General features: G+C 39.0%; 1 protein-coding gene across 1 annotated transcript in view; it reads left to right on the top strand.

The window, feature by feature from the left end:
• C7 (complement C7) overlaps positions 1-19,685 on the top strand; it is a 289,650-nt gene that overhangs the window by 208,753 nt on the left and 61,212 nt on the right. The window contains exon 2 of the mRNA XM_069096218.1: positions 18,411-18,550. Within this exon, the coding sequence (XP_068952319.1) occupies positions 18,545-18,550 (6 nt within the window). The 5' untranslated portion in view covers positions 18,411-18,544. The remainder of the gene's footprint in view (positions 1-18,410; positions 18,551-19,685) is intronic.

Below are 19,685 nucleotides of genomic sequence, written 5' to 3' on the forward strand. Positions count from 1 at the left end.
CACCAATCACCTCCTGAAAAAGATCCCAAAAAGAAAATTCCTAGGAATATTATAGCCAGGTTCTGAAATTCCCAGATCAAGGAGAGAATATTAGAAGCAGCCAGGAAGAAACAATTTAAATATTGTGGAAATTCAATCAGGATAACACAGCATCTGGCAGCTAAGGAGCTATAGTTTATAGAGGATTTCAAGTCACCATAGGAACTGAGATGGTCAGCAATTGGTCCTGGAGATCTTAAGCATAGCCACTTGGCTCTAAACTAAAAGAAAGATAGTAAAACCCTTCCCAGGAAAAGCCAAGAAGCTGGTAGTAGAGAGATGTGGAGAGAAGCTGACATGCTACCTAACACCATTCCCTGAATGAGTGAGTCATAGGAGTTAGGAGTCCAATCTCTTTTATGGATGAAGCAACTGAAGCAGGGAAATCCTTGTTGTTTTCTGATTGGTTATGTAAATGTTGTATAGACATAACAAAAGTAAAGTCCACCGATTTTATCTTTCTGTATCACTCATTCCTTAGCAAAGAATTTTTAGCCTGAGGAATCCTGTAAAGGTCAACTTGAGTAAAACTATTTAGCTTTTAAAAGATGAATATAAAAGTGGAATTTACACAACAGTTTCCCTGGAAATGTACCAGATTAAAAAAAAAAGCATGACTTTGCATATTTTTGTCCATTTTGTGCCTATGCTTCAGTCTTGACTTGACTATAGTAAGCAGCTTGGCAAGACTATGTGTGAAGGTAGGTGTGTACGTGTATACACCCCCCCACTATATATGTACATATACATGTATGTATATAGATATACATATATTATATGCATATATTCTCTCTCCTCATGTGATTAGTGAACCTTACTGCCTGGTGGTAACTGTATACACATACATATTTTATAGTCACTATATAGTCACCAATCTGGCAATACTATGTGTGTATATACACATACACATATATGTATGTATATTCTCTCTCTATATGTACATGCACACATCTGCATTTGCATGTGTAAATATGTCTGTATGTGTATGTACATGTAAATACATACATATATACATTTACACATATAATTATTGAACCTTATAGCAAGGAGGGAACTGTGTGTGTATGTATATGTCTCTGTGTGTGTATATGTTCAAATAACACTCTTTTTTTTCAGAAGTGTAAGGTGGAACTAGCATTGGTAGGTATGATTATGCCCTTTGTCCATGTAAGTTATTGTTATTCAGTCATGTCCAACTCTTTGTGAACCCATTTGGAGTTTTCTTAGCAAAGATACTGGAGTGGTTTGCCATTTCCTTTTCCAGCTCATTTTCCAGAGGAGTAAACTGAGACAAACAGGGTTAAGTGACTTGCCCAAGGTCACAGAGCTAGAAAGTGTCTGAAGTCAGTTTTCAACTCAGGAAGATGACTTCCTGACTCCAGGACTGCCCCTTTATCTGCTGTACCACCTAGATGGCCATGTAAATAGAGATACATAAATATTAATGAGATATTTAATTGCAATCTTCCACTGATGTACTACTTTGATGCTTAATCATGTTATGGAAAGAATATTGGGTTTTCAAAGGCTCTACTACTTGAAAAGGCTTCAAGTATGGGCCTTTGATGGAAATTATGTCTATTGTCCAATGTTCAACTTAACTAAGCTTGGAAAAATTTATCACAGTAGGTTGACCAGATAGGTCTCAATTAGTACAAACAATGAATCTCATAAAGTGATTATGTATTTGAATTTGCACTATCTGAAGTTCTAATGATGTTCATAAATATACAGTAGATTAATTCCTGAGCATTACTCAGGTCCTAGCTGTTTTTGACCATTAGGGTGTGGGAATTGAGCCACACTGACTCCATCCTGTGTCTCAATTCTGGCTCTAGCTCAGTTCCCTTTCTATCCAATTATGAGTCTAGTACAAGTTCTGTTTTGTGATAAAATTTTATTCAATTATACGAATCATGAGAAAATTTTATTGCATTGCTTGAACCTAGTCATGGGTGACTGGGAAGCTGGACTATTTCTACCTGTTGCTTAGAGACCCTTAACTAAGGACCTAGGTTATGCTGAACAGAAACCCAGTCATATCCAAATATTATTGCAAGGAGTTTTCTCAGAATTATACATCTCATGTAACCCATATGACTTATCTGAAAACTAGCCCCAAACTGGTTAATCAGTTTTTGTTTGCAGGTTCCTTTGATTGAATACAGACACTTGAGGGAGAGTGAGCCACCTTTTCTGATTTTAGGGAATTGCCCCTGTTGGCTCTCCCATTCCCAATATGAAAAGTCTCTAATCTTTTCTCCAATAAAATTGCCTAATTTTATATTCTAGCTAATTGTTTTCTTTTCATTAATTGGTCTTATTTGATTAATTATTTTAATACATAAAAATCTGTATCATTTTATTCAGGGTCTTTGGACTGACTGGGGAGTCCCATTTACCTGTTTATTATGTCTGTTTTGCTAATAAATTGTATAGCTCAGATTGTTTCCTTAGTTACTATTAGTTATCCACCACAAGGGGTTGAATTTTTAGCCTAATAAGAATAATAGGATTGTGATATGTGCTAATGGAGTGTGTTAATGAAATCACAGACCTATAAAGCAGTGAAGTATAAGCATTTAAATGATAGTAAGATGGCGAGTCTCACGGTTCACTGGTGCTGACATAATGTTAAAAGGCCTAAATGGATGGATCTCTTATGGAGACTAATGAGAGGATGTTGACTAGAGATACAGGATGAGACTCTGTGGGTGCGTTGAACTCTGCTACATTAAAAGGCATACCTATATTGATGAGATCATGGATGGACCAAGGTGCAAAAGTATATATTATCTGCTAAGCCTGTCAATAATGGAATCATGCATATGTGTGAAAATGATAAATAATGGCAAATTAGGGTTGATGCATCTAACATTACATTTTATTGTGCTCCTCCTCCTCTTTCATTTCCTCTTCTTCCTCTTTTCCCTCTCTACATGTGGGGATTAATACTCTTACATGTGGGGAATTTATCCAAAGGAATATAAATTTTGATGGCTTATACTTTGCAATGTATTGTGCATTTGTGGACTAGATTTTTTTTCTTCCTTACTTATTTATTCTATCATTATGGTTTTTTCCCCCTGGAAAAATTGGGGCAATTAACTCTTTTGTCTCATGTAGTTTTCATTTAAGATTTCTTGAAATATAGCTCTGGGAAACCAGGCTTTGATAAAGCCCATTGGGATTCAAATGGAGTTACTTAACTATTGATTTCAACCTGAGGTAAACAGTCAATGGTCTCAGCATTGATTGATGATGGTTTGTTGAGAACACTATGGAAGTGTTCAGACCATCTCTCTAGATTCATGTCCTTATCACTAATCAATGGGACTCCATCAGCACTGAGTAGTTGAGATGCACCATAAGTCTTTGGCCACAAATACTTTCAGGGCATCATAAAAGCATTGCCTGGAGAAGTTCTTCAGTATTGTAAGTCAATTTCATGACGGCATGCTTGCCCAGGTTCTAGATAATGGGCAATACTCTTGTGCCTTCCCAGTCACCAATGGAATAAAGCAAGGCTGTGTGTTTGCTCCCATGCTTTTTAGTATAATGTTTTCAGCCATATTGTCAAATGCTTTCAAGGCAGACGAACACGGCATCAGCTACCGCACTGATGGTAAATTCTTCAATTTAAAAAGGCTACAAGCCAAGAGCAAAGTGGAGGGAGTATTGGTACATGATTTTCTGTTTGCAGATGATTGTGCACTCAATACAACCTCTGAAGCTGAGATGTAACAAAGTATGGATCAGTACTCTGCTGCTTGTGCTAATTTTGGCCTAACAATCAACACCAAGAAAACACAGGTACTCCATCAGCCACCACCACACCATCCACACACGGAACCACCGGTTGTAGCAAATGGAGAAGTTCTGAATGCTGTGGATAAGTTCACTTACCTTGGTAGTGTGCTTTCCAGGGATGTATACATTGATAATGAGGTTGACACATTCATTGCCAGAGCTAGCTCAATGTTTGGGAAGCTCTGAAGGAAGGTGTGGGAGAGAGGAGGTATTAGATTGACTACCAAACTGAAGGTCTACAGAGCCACCGTGCTGACCTCATTATTGTATGACTGTGAAACCTGGACAGTCTACCAGTGCCAGAATCACTTTCATTTGAATTGTCTTAGGAAGATTCTGATCACCTGGCAGGATAAGGTACCAGTCACTGAGGTCCTTACTTGAACTAAACTGCCAAGCATTCAAATTCTGCTTCAGAGAGCTCAACTCCGATGGGCTGGCCACAGTGTTTGAATGCAAAACATATTTATGCCAAAAAGATTGTTTTATGGAGAACTCACACAGGGCAAGTGTCCATATGGTAGTCAGAAGAAGCGATACAAGGACATTCTCAAGGTCTCTCTTAAGAACTTTGGGGGCGGCCAGGTAGCACAGAGAGTAAGATCACTGGCTCCAGTGTTGGGATGACTTGGGGATCAAATCCAGGCTCTGACACTTAGCACCTACCCAGAAACACCTGGCTGTGTAACCTTGAGCAAGTTACTTAACCCCAATTGCTTAACGGCGGCCAGGTGGCTCAGCGAGTAAGAGCACTGGCTCCAGTGTCGGGATGACCTGGGTCAAGTCTGGGCTCAGATACTCAGCACCACACCCAGAAATAACTGGCCATGTAACCTTGAGCAAGTTACTTAACCCCAATTTCTTTAAAAAAAAAAAGAACTTTGGAATTGATTGTGTGGCATGGGAGACACTGGCACAGGACTGCTCAGAATGGTGAGCCCATATCAGAGAAGGGGCTGTGCTCTATGAGCAAAGCAGAATTGAAACAGCTCAAAGGTAATGCAGGATGCACAGATTTGGACATTCCACCCCAAATGTTCACATGGACTATTTGTGCCTGACCTGTGGTAGAGCATTCTGAGCTTGTATTGGTCTGATCAGCCACAGTCAGACACACTGAAACTTGACTTTAGCATAGTGATGTCATTTTGGTTCTCTTGGAGAATGAAGGACCACCAACTTGACTATGCTTTTATGCCCAAATCACTCTGGTTCTCACTGACTGACCAATGACAGGTCTCAGACTGTATCAGCAAGCACCCCAGTGTCCCCAGGGTGGCTGCCAACACAGGTTCTTGGATCTGCTTTGTTAAAGGAAAGCAACTCAGAATGGGTTAACAAGCTTACTTTAATCAGTCAAATATGTATTGTTTACCTAGTTCGGGGGAAAATGGTCAGCACCCCAAACTTCAGAGTATACAGGCAGAATTATCAAGACAGAGAAACAGATCACATAGTTTCCAAATTGTCCAACCATTACATACATACCAAATCAACATCTGGGTTTCATCAACATCTGGGTTTTTCAAAGCTGGGGGGCTCTCAACGATGGCTTCCCAGAGTTTCATCTGATCAAATCACAGAATACTCCTCAAAGTGAGCCCCCAAAACAAACCTCAAATCAGGGTTTATATAGCCTTCTCCTGGCTCAGAGAATGTAACAACCTTCTGGACCCACTGGCCAATCAAAAAGTATCTACTGAAAAACAAGCCTCCCACCTCAGGCTCCAGGTGCACTTTAGCCTAGGGGTAGGGAAGATCTTAAAAATTTACATTCCCATTACACAGACTAACCCTCATTTGCTCATTTTTTTTTTAGTTTTCACAACTCAGAGTGAATGTAAATAGCAATTGTTTCTGTTCTGGTTAGAAACTCTGAGAGTCTTACCCTCCCAGACTTATTCTTTTGTGAAGGTAAACTAATCTTTTGCCTCCATTCTTACCTAACCTTTAATTACTGAATGGGTGTTTCCTCAGACAAAACCTGGTTAAGACCTAACTTAAGAAGGTCAAGGTCTCCCACTGCATCCAGGCCATCTCTAGTCATCCTGACCTATGTCTTGTCACTGGACTGCAATTACTCTGGAGGAGAGAGAGAGGCTGATGACTTTGAGCAGCTCTGGCTTATTCAAATCCAATTGACTTGCAAGTCAAGACATCATCTTCCTGACATAATTGGTCCTCTTTGCAAACAAAGGACAAACAGTAATAACAACGTTTTATTGTGTAGAGATGACATGGAGACTTCAATGTTGTCTAAGAATATAAATCTAATAAATCTCTTTTTTTAAAAAAAATCAGTGAATCTTTTATTTTACGTGGACAATTCCATCAGTGTCTCCTTTGCCTTGATATAAAATGCTAATAATGAGGAGAATCTCTAGGTCTTCTAATGGTAAATTAGCAGATTGTCTAAAACCATTTTGCTCTAGCCTTTTAGATTTTTATAGTATTTCAGTGGTTCCATGTCTTTGAATTTTTACTTTCATAAGATATTAAATTTAGAGCTAGAAAGCATCTTATATGTCATCTAGGAGTTTACATAGCATATATAACTCCACTGAGCCTGGAGGTAGGAAGACCTAAGTTAAAATCTGGCCTCAGACACTTGCTGGCAGTGTGGTTCTGGTCAAGTCACTTAACCTCCCTCCATCTGCCCTGTTTTCCTCAACTATAAAAAAGGGGATGATAATGTCACCTATCTCATAGGGCAAGGCAGTTAGCACAGTGTCTGGCATATGTTAGGTGCTTAATAAATGCTTGTTTTCTCCCTTTCATCTAGTCCAATGCTCTTATTTTATAGATGAGTAAACTGATTACTGGGAAGGGTGAGTGATTTGCCTGAGGTCACACAGGATATAAATGTTAGAGTTAGAATTCAAACTCAAGTCTCTGATGTATTATGTTCTTACCAAGTATTTTTTCCTAAGATAACCTGAAAAGATAAGACATGTAATTCTTTTTAAAAAAAATTTATTTACTTTTAGTTTACAACATTCAATTCCACAATTCCTTGAGTTCCAAATTTTCTCCCCCTCCTTTTCCCCCCTTCCCAATGGCATGTAATCCGATATAGGTTCTACAAATAGCTTTACACTAAACATTAGTTAAGTTGTAAAGAAGGATTGTAACCAATGGAATGAACAGTGAGAAAGAAAGAACAGAACAAAACACAAAATAGAGAGAGCAATTAGTTTGCTTCAATCTGCATTCACACTCTGTAGTTCTTTCTCTGGATGTGGATATTCCTTTCTGTCATGAGTCTTTTGGAGTTGTCTTCTAACTTTGCATTGAAGAGAGGAGCCCAGTCTATCAAAGTTAGTCAAGACATGTAATTCTTAAAGATAATTGAAGGAAATGGACCTTACACAAAAGATTTCCTGAGGGAGAAGCTGACTTTTCTTGAAAAGGCAACTGATATTTTATTCTGGGGATATTACATACTGAGCCCTCGACCTATAAATATAAATGCTACTGCCCAGGCTCCACAAGCTGTAGTATTCTTTGCATAAGTGAGCCTCTCTTGGGAATCTGTGAGTCCTCTGAAGGACCTTCAGTATTGCAGTTATGGGAAAACTACCGGTAAATTCTTTTCACTTCAAATCTTTTATCTCACAGCATTGACATTCAAATTTAAACCAAATGAAATGTGTTGTAGGCATAGAGAATGCTGCAGCAAAGTGAGTACTCTGATGACAACTAGAAAACCCAGGTGACATTCTGGAAACCCAAGCAAATCTAGAATTTCCCCTAAATTTAGAGCTGCATATCCTAATCAAGAACTCTGAGACAAAATGTTCAAACTCTAACTGATTGTAATCTGATCTTTGCCATCTGCAGCAATCAGTTGTTGCCAGAGGGAAGATTTATCCAATATAGTAAAGGGTAGTGAAGTCATTCAGAATGGAAGGTACTGGGCCATTTATATAATTTTTATCCCACTTAAGCTTCAAAATCATTTTTTTTCTGAAGGGCTAAATGACCTTAGTTTAAATTCCAATCCAAATCACATCACTTTATGCAATTCTATGAGCAGAGATGGACAGAATCATCATTAGGCTTAATAATAAAGCATTTTAACTTTCATCCTTGTGCAGAAGTCCTCAGTCTGGGGGAGGCTTTGCCTGGCAGGGCAGTGACACTTTAACAAAAAGGAGATGCCACTCAGAGTACTTATTAGCTTAACAAGCTCTTGATAGAACTAGAAAGAGCCAATGTATCTCCTCACTTCTGTGCCAATGCCACACCTGCTATTCTTGAAACTCCTACCAAAATCTCTCAGAATACTGCTCCAGGTACAGAAGAGAGAAGTATACCCGGCCATTGCTGTGGAGTGCTGCCTTTTCCTTACTCTGTCTCTTCATAATTTCTGACCATTTGGGTATTGAAGTATGAGAGAAATATCTCTTCCTTTGGTCTAGCTTAGCCCCTTTCAATATCCAGATTTACCTGAGACTTTTGTAAAAATTTAAGTGGAAATTAAAGGGACACAGTATAAAGAAGGCTTGCAAATCATTTGGAAACATTTCCCTATGGAGGGCCAGTGTAGATCTTTGCCTTGTTTGCTAACATGATATAGGTTGGTTAGAAGGACAAAAGGCTGATAATGGTGACTATAAGCAGTAGGAAAAATGAAGAGTATATGTGTGTGAGGTGAAGGTGGAGGGTGAGAACCAAGGATATGAAGCAATAGCAGTAGCAAAGGAGGAAAGGGAATGATTCACAAGGTAGGCCTTGTGGCCTTGTTGGCTGAGGACCTGGGTCAATGTACTCTCACGCTGACCCAGACACAACACCCCTCCAAATATACTCATTGTGTGACCTTCAGAAACACCAAAACCAGCCTTCCTGTTTCTTAGGCCACTGGTATATTGTCAAACAATAAGACACCAACACAACAGAAATGATCAGTACTAACTGGAATAGTTAATACTATTGGAGCAGCTAGAAATTACAGTGAATAGATTGCTGGACCTGGGGTCAGGAAGACTCATTCTTGTGAGTTCAAGTTTGGTGCCAGACAATTATTAGCTGTGTGACCCTCAGCAAGTCACTTAACTCTGTCTCAATTTCTTCATCCATAAAATGAGCTGGAGAAGGAAATGGCAAACCCCTCCAGCATCTTTGCCAAGAAAACCCCAAATGGGGTCATGAAGAGTCAGACATGACTGAAATGACTGAGAAACAACTTTAATAGACCTCATGATATACTACTTGACACAAGTACCCTTCATCTCTAATATTTTATGACTCTACATACATGCAAGTAAAATGTAAATCCTCATTCAAGGACCAGCGGGAACAGAAGACACTGAAACATTGAAATAGAAAGAAGGGAGTAGCTGTTTGATATTCATCAAGGGAAAGAAGAGAAAGGAGAAGAGAAGACTTGGATAGGATATTGTATTTCTACTTAAGAACTTCTTGTAGAGAACAAAAAGCATAGATAACCTAATTATAGATCAAAAGCAGCCTAACAAATGAAAGTTGAATTGTAACAAAAGTGAGGGAAGCCCAGAAAAGAAAAGCAGCAAGCTTGCTATAAATAAAACAATGTTTAGGAGCTCCTATTGTAACTGATAGGCATTACAAACAGGAAATTTGTTATGGCTTTTGGTCATATGATATAGGCATAAAAGCTATACTAGCAAGATTGACAGAGATTTAGGAATCTCACTTCTGGCAAGTGTGAATAGAAAGGAAGAATTTTCAGCAATCTATAGAATGAAACTATTTCTTTTTGTAACAGATGACACTTTTGGTTGCACAAAATGAAGACTGGTCCTACTAAAGGAGCAAATAAAAGGACAAGAAGAATGTTTAACACTAGGTGGTGGTATTAGCCATTAATTGAACTTGTTCTCCTGAAAAGATCTGTCCGCAACTCAAATAGCTCTGAACCTCCATCTACTGGAAACACTATCTCCTCCCTCTATTTCAATCAACCCGAATCATATGACCATAGCATGATAGAGTTGGCATCACTATGTGAATACACAAATATACTTTAATGTGTATAAGATTTTACTCTTTTCAGAGAATTGATATGAGAAACAAACAATACAAAATAGAAGAACTACCACATGGCTACTTACCTGCAGTGTCTCCTAAACCCAAGTTATCTCTAGACAGTACACATAGGTATGGTCCAAAGAGTTTTAGTAAGTCCCCAAACCTGGTGGGTGGGTATTTGGTACTTTCAGTGGGATGGGTTGGTTTCTTCTTCACCATAACTGGATTCTGATTCCATGCAAAGATCTTTCTGGTTTTTGTTCTGGATGATTTGCTGGGCATTACTCAGTGCCATCCAAGCTTTCTTGTGGAAGGTGGTCTTCACACAGAAAGTGGCCGTGACTATTCCTTCATTTCACAATATTCTTGCCATCAGCTGCTCGGTCACAATATACAATGTCTTCTAGTAGGCCTCCTCACTGTAATGAAACGAATTCTGGGCCTTCAAGTGTGGGTTGAGCGCTTTACATCTGCTTGTTGTTTTTGATGAGGAAGCTATTCATGATCATCATGACAGATACACCAAAATGGCCTTTGGAATTTAATCCTCACAGTGGGGTGGAAGGGAAGGAAGGTTGCATGTTAACATGCAAAGGTATGTAGAAAATACAGTGCAATTCCCTATTTATGCCTAACTTATGGCATGTAATTGTAATTACTCATAATGAAGAAATCAGGAACTCTGGTTCTAGATCCTGGATTAGTCTCATGCTATGAGGAATGGACCCAGGAAACCTCCAAGTGTAGACAGAAGCTTCTGTGGTTAACATTCTTCTGCTCATTGCACTATTTACTGCTTATTATGGTGACCATTTCCTTGCTTACAGAGTAGGATGAGTGGGATCAAAAACACACCTGGGCAAGGGGAGCCTGCTACAGCCATTCCGCCCTTTTGTCTCTCTGACCTTGGATTAGAATTTCTGGTGACTGAGAAGCACATCAAATCCCTCTTTGTCCCTTTGGTACCCCTCACCTCCAAACTCTTGTTTTTTTTTTGGTTTTATGGTTCAGAATGACCTGAAGTACATATCTGAATTTGTCAGATGAGGTATAGTTATTTACCCCCTGCTTAATCTGCTTCTCTATATAGTACAGCTTATGAAGGATTTCTAACACCCTTTGAAATATTGGAAGAGAATTGTCAAAGGAGAAACAAAGAGCAAAAAGAATCTGAACAGGCAAAAGAGAATGTTAAACTTTCAGGGGAGGATGGGTAGTTGAATTATGTGACGTAGAAAAAGAAATTAAAGGGGCAGTTAGGTGGCGCAGTGAATAGAACACTGGCACTTGAATCAGGAAGACATGGGTTCAAATTTGGCCTCAGACACTTGACACTTACTAGCTGTGTGACCTTGGGCAAGTCACTTAACCCCAATTTCCTTACCTTTCCCCTTCCAAAAAAAAACAAAAAGAAAAGAAAAAAGAAATGAAGGATATAACCCCTTCCCAGCTACTCCCTACTTGAATTCATGAGTTGAGTCCTCAAGGAACACTGCTACTCAGGTACTAGTCTTGTGGTGAGACACTGAGTAGGACACATGTGTGGCAAAGGTCATTCACAATTTCTGGTATTTCTAGGCCTGGAAGTCTTTTCTCCCTTTGTATATTCTTCATGCACCTTGCTTTGTTTGTAAAGTTCTGCTGGGGTGTAGGGTGTGTTCAGGGAAGACTGGCATTTCTGGTATGATGGCTGCTGAATCTTTTTCAAGGCTGCTTTGCACTTTTGGTATCTACCTGCTTCACCCTTTTCTCACAGCTCCAAGAAGCTGTCACATGCACCATGGCCACACCCCAGTAAACTTTCTGCAGATGGGCCAAACTAGGCTGAAGGAGACCAAAGGGTCTCAACCCATCAGTGAATTGGCGGAGGGGGGGGGGAGGTGTCTGCACTGAGCACGGGAAGACTTCCCCTAGCAGAATGGGCAGATAGGAACAATTTGTTCCAATGGCCATGAAGGCAGCAGGAGCAGGTTCTGTGGAACACTTAGAGCTTGGTTAGACATTGAAGACACCAAGGCCACCCACTGCATCCCTTCATCATTAGTTGTCTTGACTTTTGTCCTGCCACTAGACTGCGATGACTAGAAGAGAGAGTGAGACTGACTTCATGCAATGCTGTCTCATTCAAATCTAATTTATGCTCCAGTTAAAAGACATCTCTCACATACCATTTTACCATTTTTACCTACTTCAAAGTCCTGTGGCTACAGGGAAGTGACAAAGCAAGAGGTGTGGATACACACAGGTGGCTTGGGCCACAGAGTCATCTTCTCACAGTGGGATTCAGCCCCGCGGGGTGTCTGAGCAGCCTTTTTTAAGGATTGCACTGCTCATCTCCTGGGGTAAAGAAGGGGATGAAAAGGGTACCCTAAAAATTATCTGCTTCATCCAACCCTGGCCTGCTTACTGTGGCAGATGGGTATTCCACTCTACAGTCAAACACAAAAAAAGGTACAAAAACTTTGGCAAGGATGATTCCTCTGATCTGTACATGGAATGTGCACGAGCTTTTGGATAACATGAAATCCAGTGGCCTTGAAAGATGAACAGCTCTTGTTGCAAGAAAACTCAGAGGATGTTGTATTCAAATAGTAGCCCTGAATGAAACAAGGCTAGCAAATGAAGGCCCCCTCATCAAAGCCAGAGCTAAATACACATTTTTTTGGGAGTGGCTGCAGTGAGGGTTTTATAATCAAGACTAATCTAGTCAATAGGCCTGTATGCCTAACAAAAGTATTCATGACAATGGGATTGTGACTTGTAGGAAAGGTTGGTGCCACCATCATCAATGCATATGCTCTCACCAGGATGAATCCTGATGTAGTCAAAGAAAAATTTTTATGACAACCTGGAGACCCTCATCATCAAAGTGTTGAAAGAGGAGAAGCTTGCAATTCTGGGTGACTTTAATGCCTGAGTGAGCACAGACTATCAGACATGGCAGGGAGTCCATGGGAAGAATGGAGTCAGAAACAGCAACAGCAACAGTCACTTACTATTGGAGATATGTGCATCTCATGAACTTCTCATCACCAACACTGTCTTCCATCTACCTAACGCTTCCTTGGGCCTTGTGGCCTGGCAACTTCATGTGCAACTTACAGCTGGCTACCTCTCATATCAATCACAGTTGTGTGTATTAGGACCATCTTCAACTACAGTTTGCTTTTTTATAGGCAATAGACAGGTAAAGGTCAAATGACACAATTTTTTCACTGAACTTCTGCTAGACCATGGTGGACAACATTTGTGGCCTTAGAAGCGAGTCATTAGTTACTTGCTAATACTTCCTTCTATATGCACCTCTTTCGTTTCTGTTTTTCCTCTTCTCTCCTTTTTCCTCCTCTCTTCTCCTCCCCTCTCTTTTCCTTTCCTCCTGTATAATTCTTGTCTATATCTTTCTGTAAATCTTCAGGTTTTCAGAATTAGATGGGAATTCGAAGGCCACTTAGTCCAACCTATGCCTGATTGAGGATGCTGTTTGTAACACTTCTGACTAGGGGTCATCTGGCTTTCACCTGTAAACCTCTAATGAAGGGGAACTCACTAACCCCCTATTCTATCTTTACACAAATAAAGGCAGATCTAAATAACTGGAGAAATATTAATTGCTCATAGTAGGCCAAGCCAGTATGTTAAAATGATAATATTACCTAAATTATTTTACTTTTTCAGTGCCATACTAAACTTCCAAAGAATTACTTTACAGAATTATAAAAATAATAACCAAATTTATTAACCGATGAAAAAAAGGGATCAAAAAGTGTCTAGCAGTACCTGATCATAAACTATGCTCCAAAGCAGTAATCATTAAAACAGTTTTGTGCTGGTTAAAAAAATAGAAATGTTGATCAGTAGAACAGATTAGATATATACCATATGGAAGCAAATGAACACAGAGGCCTAGAGATTAATAAGTCCAAAGAAGCCAGGTACTGTGTAAGAACTTATTATCTGACAAAAATTTTTGGGAAAACTGAAAAGAAGTCTGACAGAAAATAGGTACAATGTCATTTGAACAATATGCCAACATAAGCTCCAAATAGATATATGACTTAAGATGTAAAGAGTGACATCATAGATTATTAGTGGAGTATGCAAGAAATTATCTGTATGATTTATGAGGAGAGTCGAAGAGTTCATCATTAACAAGAGGAGATTCACAGGAAGTAAAATGGACAGTTTTGATTACCTAAAATTAAAAACGTTTTGAACAAAACAAAAACAACATAGTTAAAATTAGAAGCAAAGCAGGCAACTGGGGAAAATATTTACAGAAAGTTTATCTGAAAAAGATCTCACTTCCAGGATATCTAGGAAACTTAATAAAATTTATAAGAATAAGAGCAATTTCACAGGTGATAAATGGTCAAAGAATACGACTAGTCAATTTTCAGAGAAAGAAATCTAAGCTACCATTTAGCCATATGAAAAAATTATCTAAATCACTTATGATTAGAGACATGCCTATTAAAAAAATTCTGAGAAACCACCTCACACCTCTCAAATTGTCTGAGATGACAAAAAAAGAACACCACCAATGCTGGAGGGCATATGGGAAAACAGATATACTATTAGTGGAGTTGTGAACTAGTGAAACCATTCTAGGTAAACATTCTAGTAAAACCAGTACTAGGTCTACACTTCAGAAAGATTAAATAAGGAGAGAAAGGACCATATGTACAAAACCATTTATAGCAACTTTTTTTGTGTGTGGTGACAAAGACTTGGAAACTAAGGGGATGCCTATCAGTTGGGAAATGGTCGAATAAGCTATTGTATATGAATATGATGGAATACTATTATGCTGTAAGAAATGATGAAGATAATAGTTTCAGAAAAACTTGGGAATAATTGTACAAACTGTTGCAAAGCAAAGTGAGTAGAACCAGGTGAACAATCTATATTGTATCAATAATATTGTAAAGATAATTACCTCTGAAAGACTTAGGACCTATGATTAACACAATGACCAAGTATAATTCCAAAGGATTCAAAATGAAACATGCTACCCACCTCTAGATAGGAACTAATTGACTCACAATGAAGTTGGAAGAATAGACAAAATATTCCCACTAGGACACATATTTCGAGACATGATCAATGCAGGAATTTTTTTTGGTTGACTACCCATAGAGATATTTTCTATATCATGGGCTGTAATGTTAATGGGAGTTGAAGATCTTCGCCATTCATTAATTGGCCTCATGCGGAGCCTACAAGAGAAGCTTGATTAAGAGAGGTTTCTTTTTCAGGAAGGTCCACACCTTTTATTACTTTGTAATTAGGCAGTGAGTCATGAGGGTTGTGATGCCCTCTGACCCTGAAGAAGTATATACATATACTCTCAGGTTAGCATTTTGCTTTGGGGCTTGCTCATGGGAAGAGTGTTTGAGTGATGTAGCCAGATGGGACTCTGGGTAGCCATTAAGGAGCCCCTGGCTTTGAAAACCCGGATGTTGGTGCTTCTCTCTCTGGTAACTATGCATGTATGTAATGATCAGACAGTTGGATCTGTCTGTTGATTTGTGATGTACATATTATTTGGTCAGATGGTTAGAAGCCCTGACTGTTGGTCTTTATGCTATTATTTCTGCTTTTAGTTTCTGTTTGTATCTTCTCTGAAGTTTAGGGTGCTCGACTTTTTCCCCTGAACTAAATAAATTATATATATGTTTGATTAAAGTAAGACTGTTAACCCCTTTTGAGTTGCTTTCCTTTAGAAAAGCAGATCAAAGAACCTGTGCTAGCAGCCCTCCTGTGTACTGGTGTCATTGATCTTACACCCCCACAGCAGCTGCAAATAGCATTGCTGTTACAGGGTTGGGGAGGGAAGCTGGGAGGGAAAGAGAATAAATATTTGTTAATTGAAAATAATAAAATTCAATAAAAATACAATTCTTACTCAGATGACAAAAGTCTATATCTTTCTTCTGAGCTCTATTCTCTTCCCTGAGCTCTAGTCTTAAACCACTGCTCTTATTTCTTTAGCCTCTAAAAGGAAAGGAAGAAGGAACATTTCTTATCTCTTCTTTGGGCCCAAATCATGTGCAATATACACAGCATTCTCCTCCTCCTTCCTTCTTCTTCCTTTTTCCTTATTCTTCCTTCTTCTTTTCAGACTAAGTCTCTCTATCTCATTGAGGTAGGCTCAAAGTACAGTAGCCACCCATGGTCCCAATCCTACTTCAGATTGGCATGGAAATTTGACCTATTTAATTTCTAACTTGGGATGGTTAACCCTTGTTTAGGCAGCATATATAGGAGTTTTCAGTAGCATGTCAAATGGAAAGGCCTCATGGACATTAGTGTGCAGTAACAAAGCAGATAGCAATGTATCTCCTTTAATGTCATTTCCACTGATAAAATTTTATTTGTTTCTGATCTTAAATCATTTGACAATGCCAGGGACTTTGGTGTCCAGAACATTGTGTCTTTGGTAGCTGTGCATGTTAGGGGTATGGTGTGGGGTGCAGAGATGTGATGTGACTACAGTACAACCAGAATTAGTTACTAGGTCACACATCCAATGAGATTACTTACCCAGGTGATGACTGTGAGGTTGGACAAGAAGCAGGACTAGTGGTCTGGGGGAGGCGCCACTGCCACTGTGGGAGCTCCTGGGCTTACCTGTTCTTTGGTAACAGTTCTAGGTTGGTGCTAGTGATGGTGAGGAAGGTGGATTCCTTTACCACAGAGACTGCTCACCTCAGTGAAGACTGTGCTCCATCTGCAAGTATGTGCTATTCTTGTATCCTTTTTCTTATTGGGTGATTCCTCCTAAAACATCCACTTTAAGGAGGATATAAAAGCCATCCATGTCTTCCTTCTTCAATTGCACTCTTGGCTCTCTGGTCTTTCTCTATTATATCCCCCATGTCCTTTTAGATGTGTTTTCCCTCTTGAGGGCAGATCTTGTCTTTCTTTCAGCTTGTGTTTTTATTCCTAAGGCTTAGCACAGTGGCTGGCACATAGTAAATGCTTAATAGATGTTTATTGATCTAACTTGATTTTAAGCCTAGGCTGGAAGTAGGGCAGGTAGTCTGGGGCTGGTGGTGGTATGGTGGTTTCTCCTGGCCCATTCCTCCTCCTTTCTCTGTTTCCAAAGATCTTAGTACTTTGCTGCTTTAGCTAGTCTGGTTTGGATACCCAAAAGGATTGGAATGCTTGAATATGCTGGAGAGAAAACTGTTTCTAAAGTAGATTTATTTTCAACCATCTTCCTTGCAGGGTTCATTTTCCTCTCACCTAAAGTTCTCATAATCAGTCTCTGTAATAGTTTAGATAGCCCAGGTGGAGACTTTTGTCTCTAGGAGGCTGTTAAGTCTACCAGCCTTTTCTCAGCACTGTTTAGTTGATCTGATCAGTGGGTTAATCCCATAGAGACCTGGAAGGATGTGAAAACTGAGAGGTAAATTTCTTTTTTTCCTAAATACATTTTCTGATATCTCATTATTCTTTTTATCCACCAGAATTTCTTCTAGTACTCCTTCTCTTGCCTTTTACCCAGAGAACCATCTCATAGAACAAATAATATTTTTAAAGAAAAAATAAGAAAAAGAGGGAGAAAAAAATCAGCAAAATTAATCAATATGCAGAAAAATCTGAAAATACATGCAGTGTTCCACAATTCCCACCTCTTAAAGGGAATGAGGAGTCTCTTCATGTCTCTTCTTCGGGGCTATGCTTATTCTTTGTAATTTTGCACTGTTGATGTATGATTGTTTTGAGGTTGTCATTCTTCTCATTGACGTTGTTGTAGTCAGTGTGGACTGTTTTCTTGACTCTCCTTCCTTTGCTATGTATCAGATTGCGTAAATCTTTCCATACTCTGAGAGATAAATTTTAGTGGGAAGAATGTGAAAATGGCAGGAGCTGCATGGATGGGAAATTTTGAAGAATCTTTGGAAGAGAAGGTCAAAATGAATGGGGATTACTCAGTGGAAATAAATAATGGAAGGGAAAAGGAGTGGATTCTCAGTAAAAAACCTCATGTTCAATATGATGGCTTGCCCTAATGATCTATGGGTCTTCTAATTGTTTTTCTAAAAATGTTGTGAGTTGCCTGACAGCCATGATACTTGATTAGCCTCTGCATAATGATTTAAGTTTCCTTTACATTTTGTAGAGAAAGAAAATTGTATTTGAAACATCACCTTACCTCCTGTCCCTTACAGTGTTTAATATCAACCTCTGGTGTTATAATACCCTTTAAACCCTCCCCCCAACAGATACACCATTTGGCAGCTGTTCTTTGTGGAAGGAAGAGAAGGCTCATCCCTTGGCTTGCATGACATTTCCTCCCTTGGAAAGCACTTAAATGTGCATGAACTGGGAACGCTTGCTGCCCTTCCTGATCGACAAATACCATTTCTCAGAATAACAGTTCCAGGCAGCCAAGACTTGTTTAAAGGATAAGATGTATCTGGTTTTAAGACATGGGAGCAGTGCAAGGGCAGATTGTTTGTGTCTCTGGAGAATCCAAATGGGTTAAGAGTTAAAGTCCTCAGGATCATTCACTTTATATGTGAGTGAGTGCAGTATAAAACAGTCAGGCAGAGACAGTGAAGGAGGCAGCCTGACTGACTCTTTCCAGCTCTTGAGTAACCCCAGTTTGACTCTCCCAGGAGGTAAATTTCCTCCTTTCTCCACAGAGGCTGTGAATGTTTTTTTTTCCCCAAACATGAAGGTAAGATATGCATGCCTTTGATTTGTGCCAATGAAATCATCCCTAAAGGGAAACTTTTTAGCTGAAAGAACAGGAAAGGGAATACCTGTGCAGCTATAGGTTGGGCTAGATGACTTTTGGAGTCACTTCCAATTCTGAGAGTCTATGAAAAGAGAGAGGAAGGAAATATGAGCTTGTGACTACTAAGAGTGCTTTAAAAATCATTAGTACTTTGAAAAGAACTCTGATCAAAGCACCGACTCACAGTGATTCCAGAGGCCTGGTGAAGAAGTAGGCAACCCACCTACTGTCTGAGTGGTGAGGGACACAAGATGCAGAATTGAATTTGTTTTTCTTGACTGTGTATATTTACTGCAGGGACTGTTTTTTTCTTTCTTTTTTCTTCTGCATATAAGGGTTATACAGGACAGGAAAAGAGAATAGGAATAATGTATAACAAAAGAAAAAAGAAGGAAAAGAAGATCATTTGGCATCTTTTTAGAAATATGAAGATAAGAGAATGAAAGGAAGGCCAAAGAGAATCATAGAATAGTAGGACAGTTTTGAAAGTTACTTGTTGAATTTATTTGTATAAATATATATATTTAAAAGAAAAGCAAGCACAGTTTTATGGGAATCCTCTTCTTCTGTTATAGTGTGAATACAGAAATGCTAATTTTATTTCATGTTTAAGTTCAGAATAAAAAAAATTGATGGTTTTGAACTCAACTTATTTAAATAGATAATTTTACATACCTCTCTGAAGGGAATTCCCTGTTAGCTATAAGCTCTTTGAGTGCAGAGATCATTTTTCCTATTTTTTTTGATACTTCTAGTACCTAGCAGTTCCTGGCACCAATATGTCCAAATAATGGTTGTTGATTGATTGGATGAGTGAGTCAATCAATCCTAGGCTGGAACATGATAGGAACTAAAACTGGAAATAATACTTAGAAAACAGATGAATCAAACTCAGACTAATACCTTGAAGGTTTCATCCTTGTAGGTATTCCGTTGTCAATGCAGAATTGATTTCTATGTCCACAATAAAAAGTGTGAGGAGTATCTGTCTGTCTGTCTAGCTGTCTGTCTGCCTGTCTTTCTGTCTGTCTATCTATCTATCTATCTATCTATCTATCTATCTATCTATCTATCT

This window comes from Petaurus breviceps, unplaced genomic scaffold (genome assembly GCF_028583685.1).
Source record: "Petaurus breviceps papuanus isolate PSGF00001 unplaced genomic scaffold, PetGlider_PUasm1.0 229, whole genome shotgun sequence".
In the NCBI taxonomy this organism is placed as follows: Eukaryota; Metazoa; Chordata; class Mammalia; order Diprotodontia; family Petauridae; genus Petaurus; species Petaurus breviceps.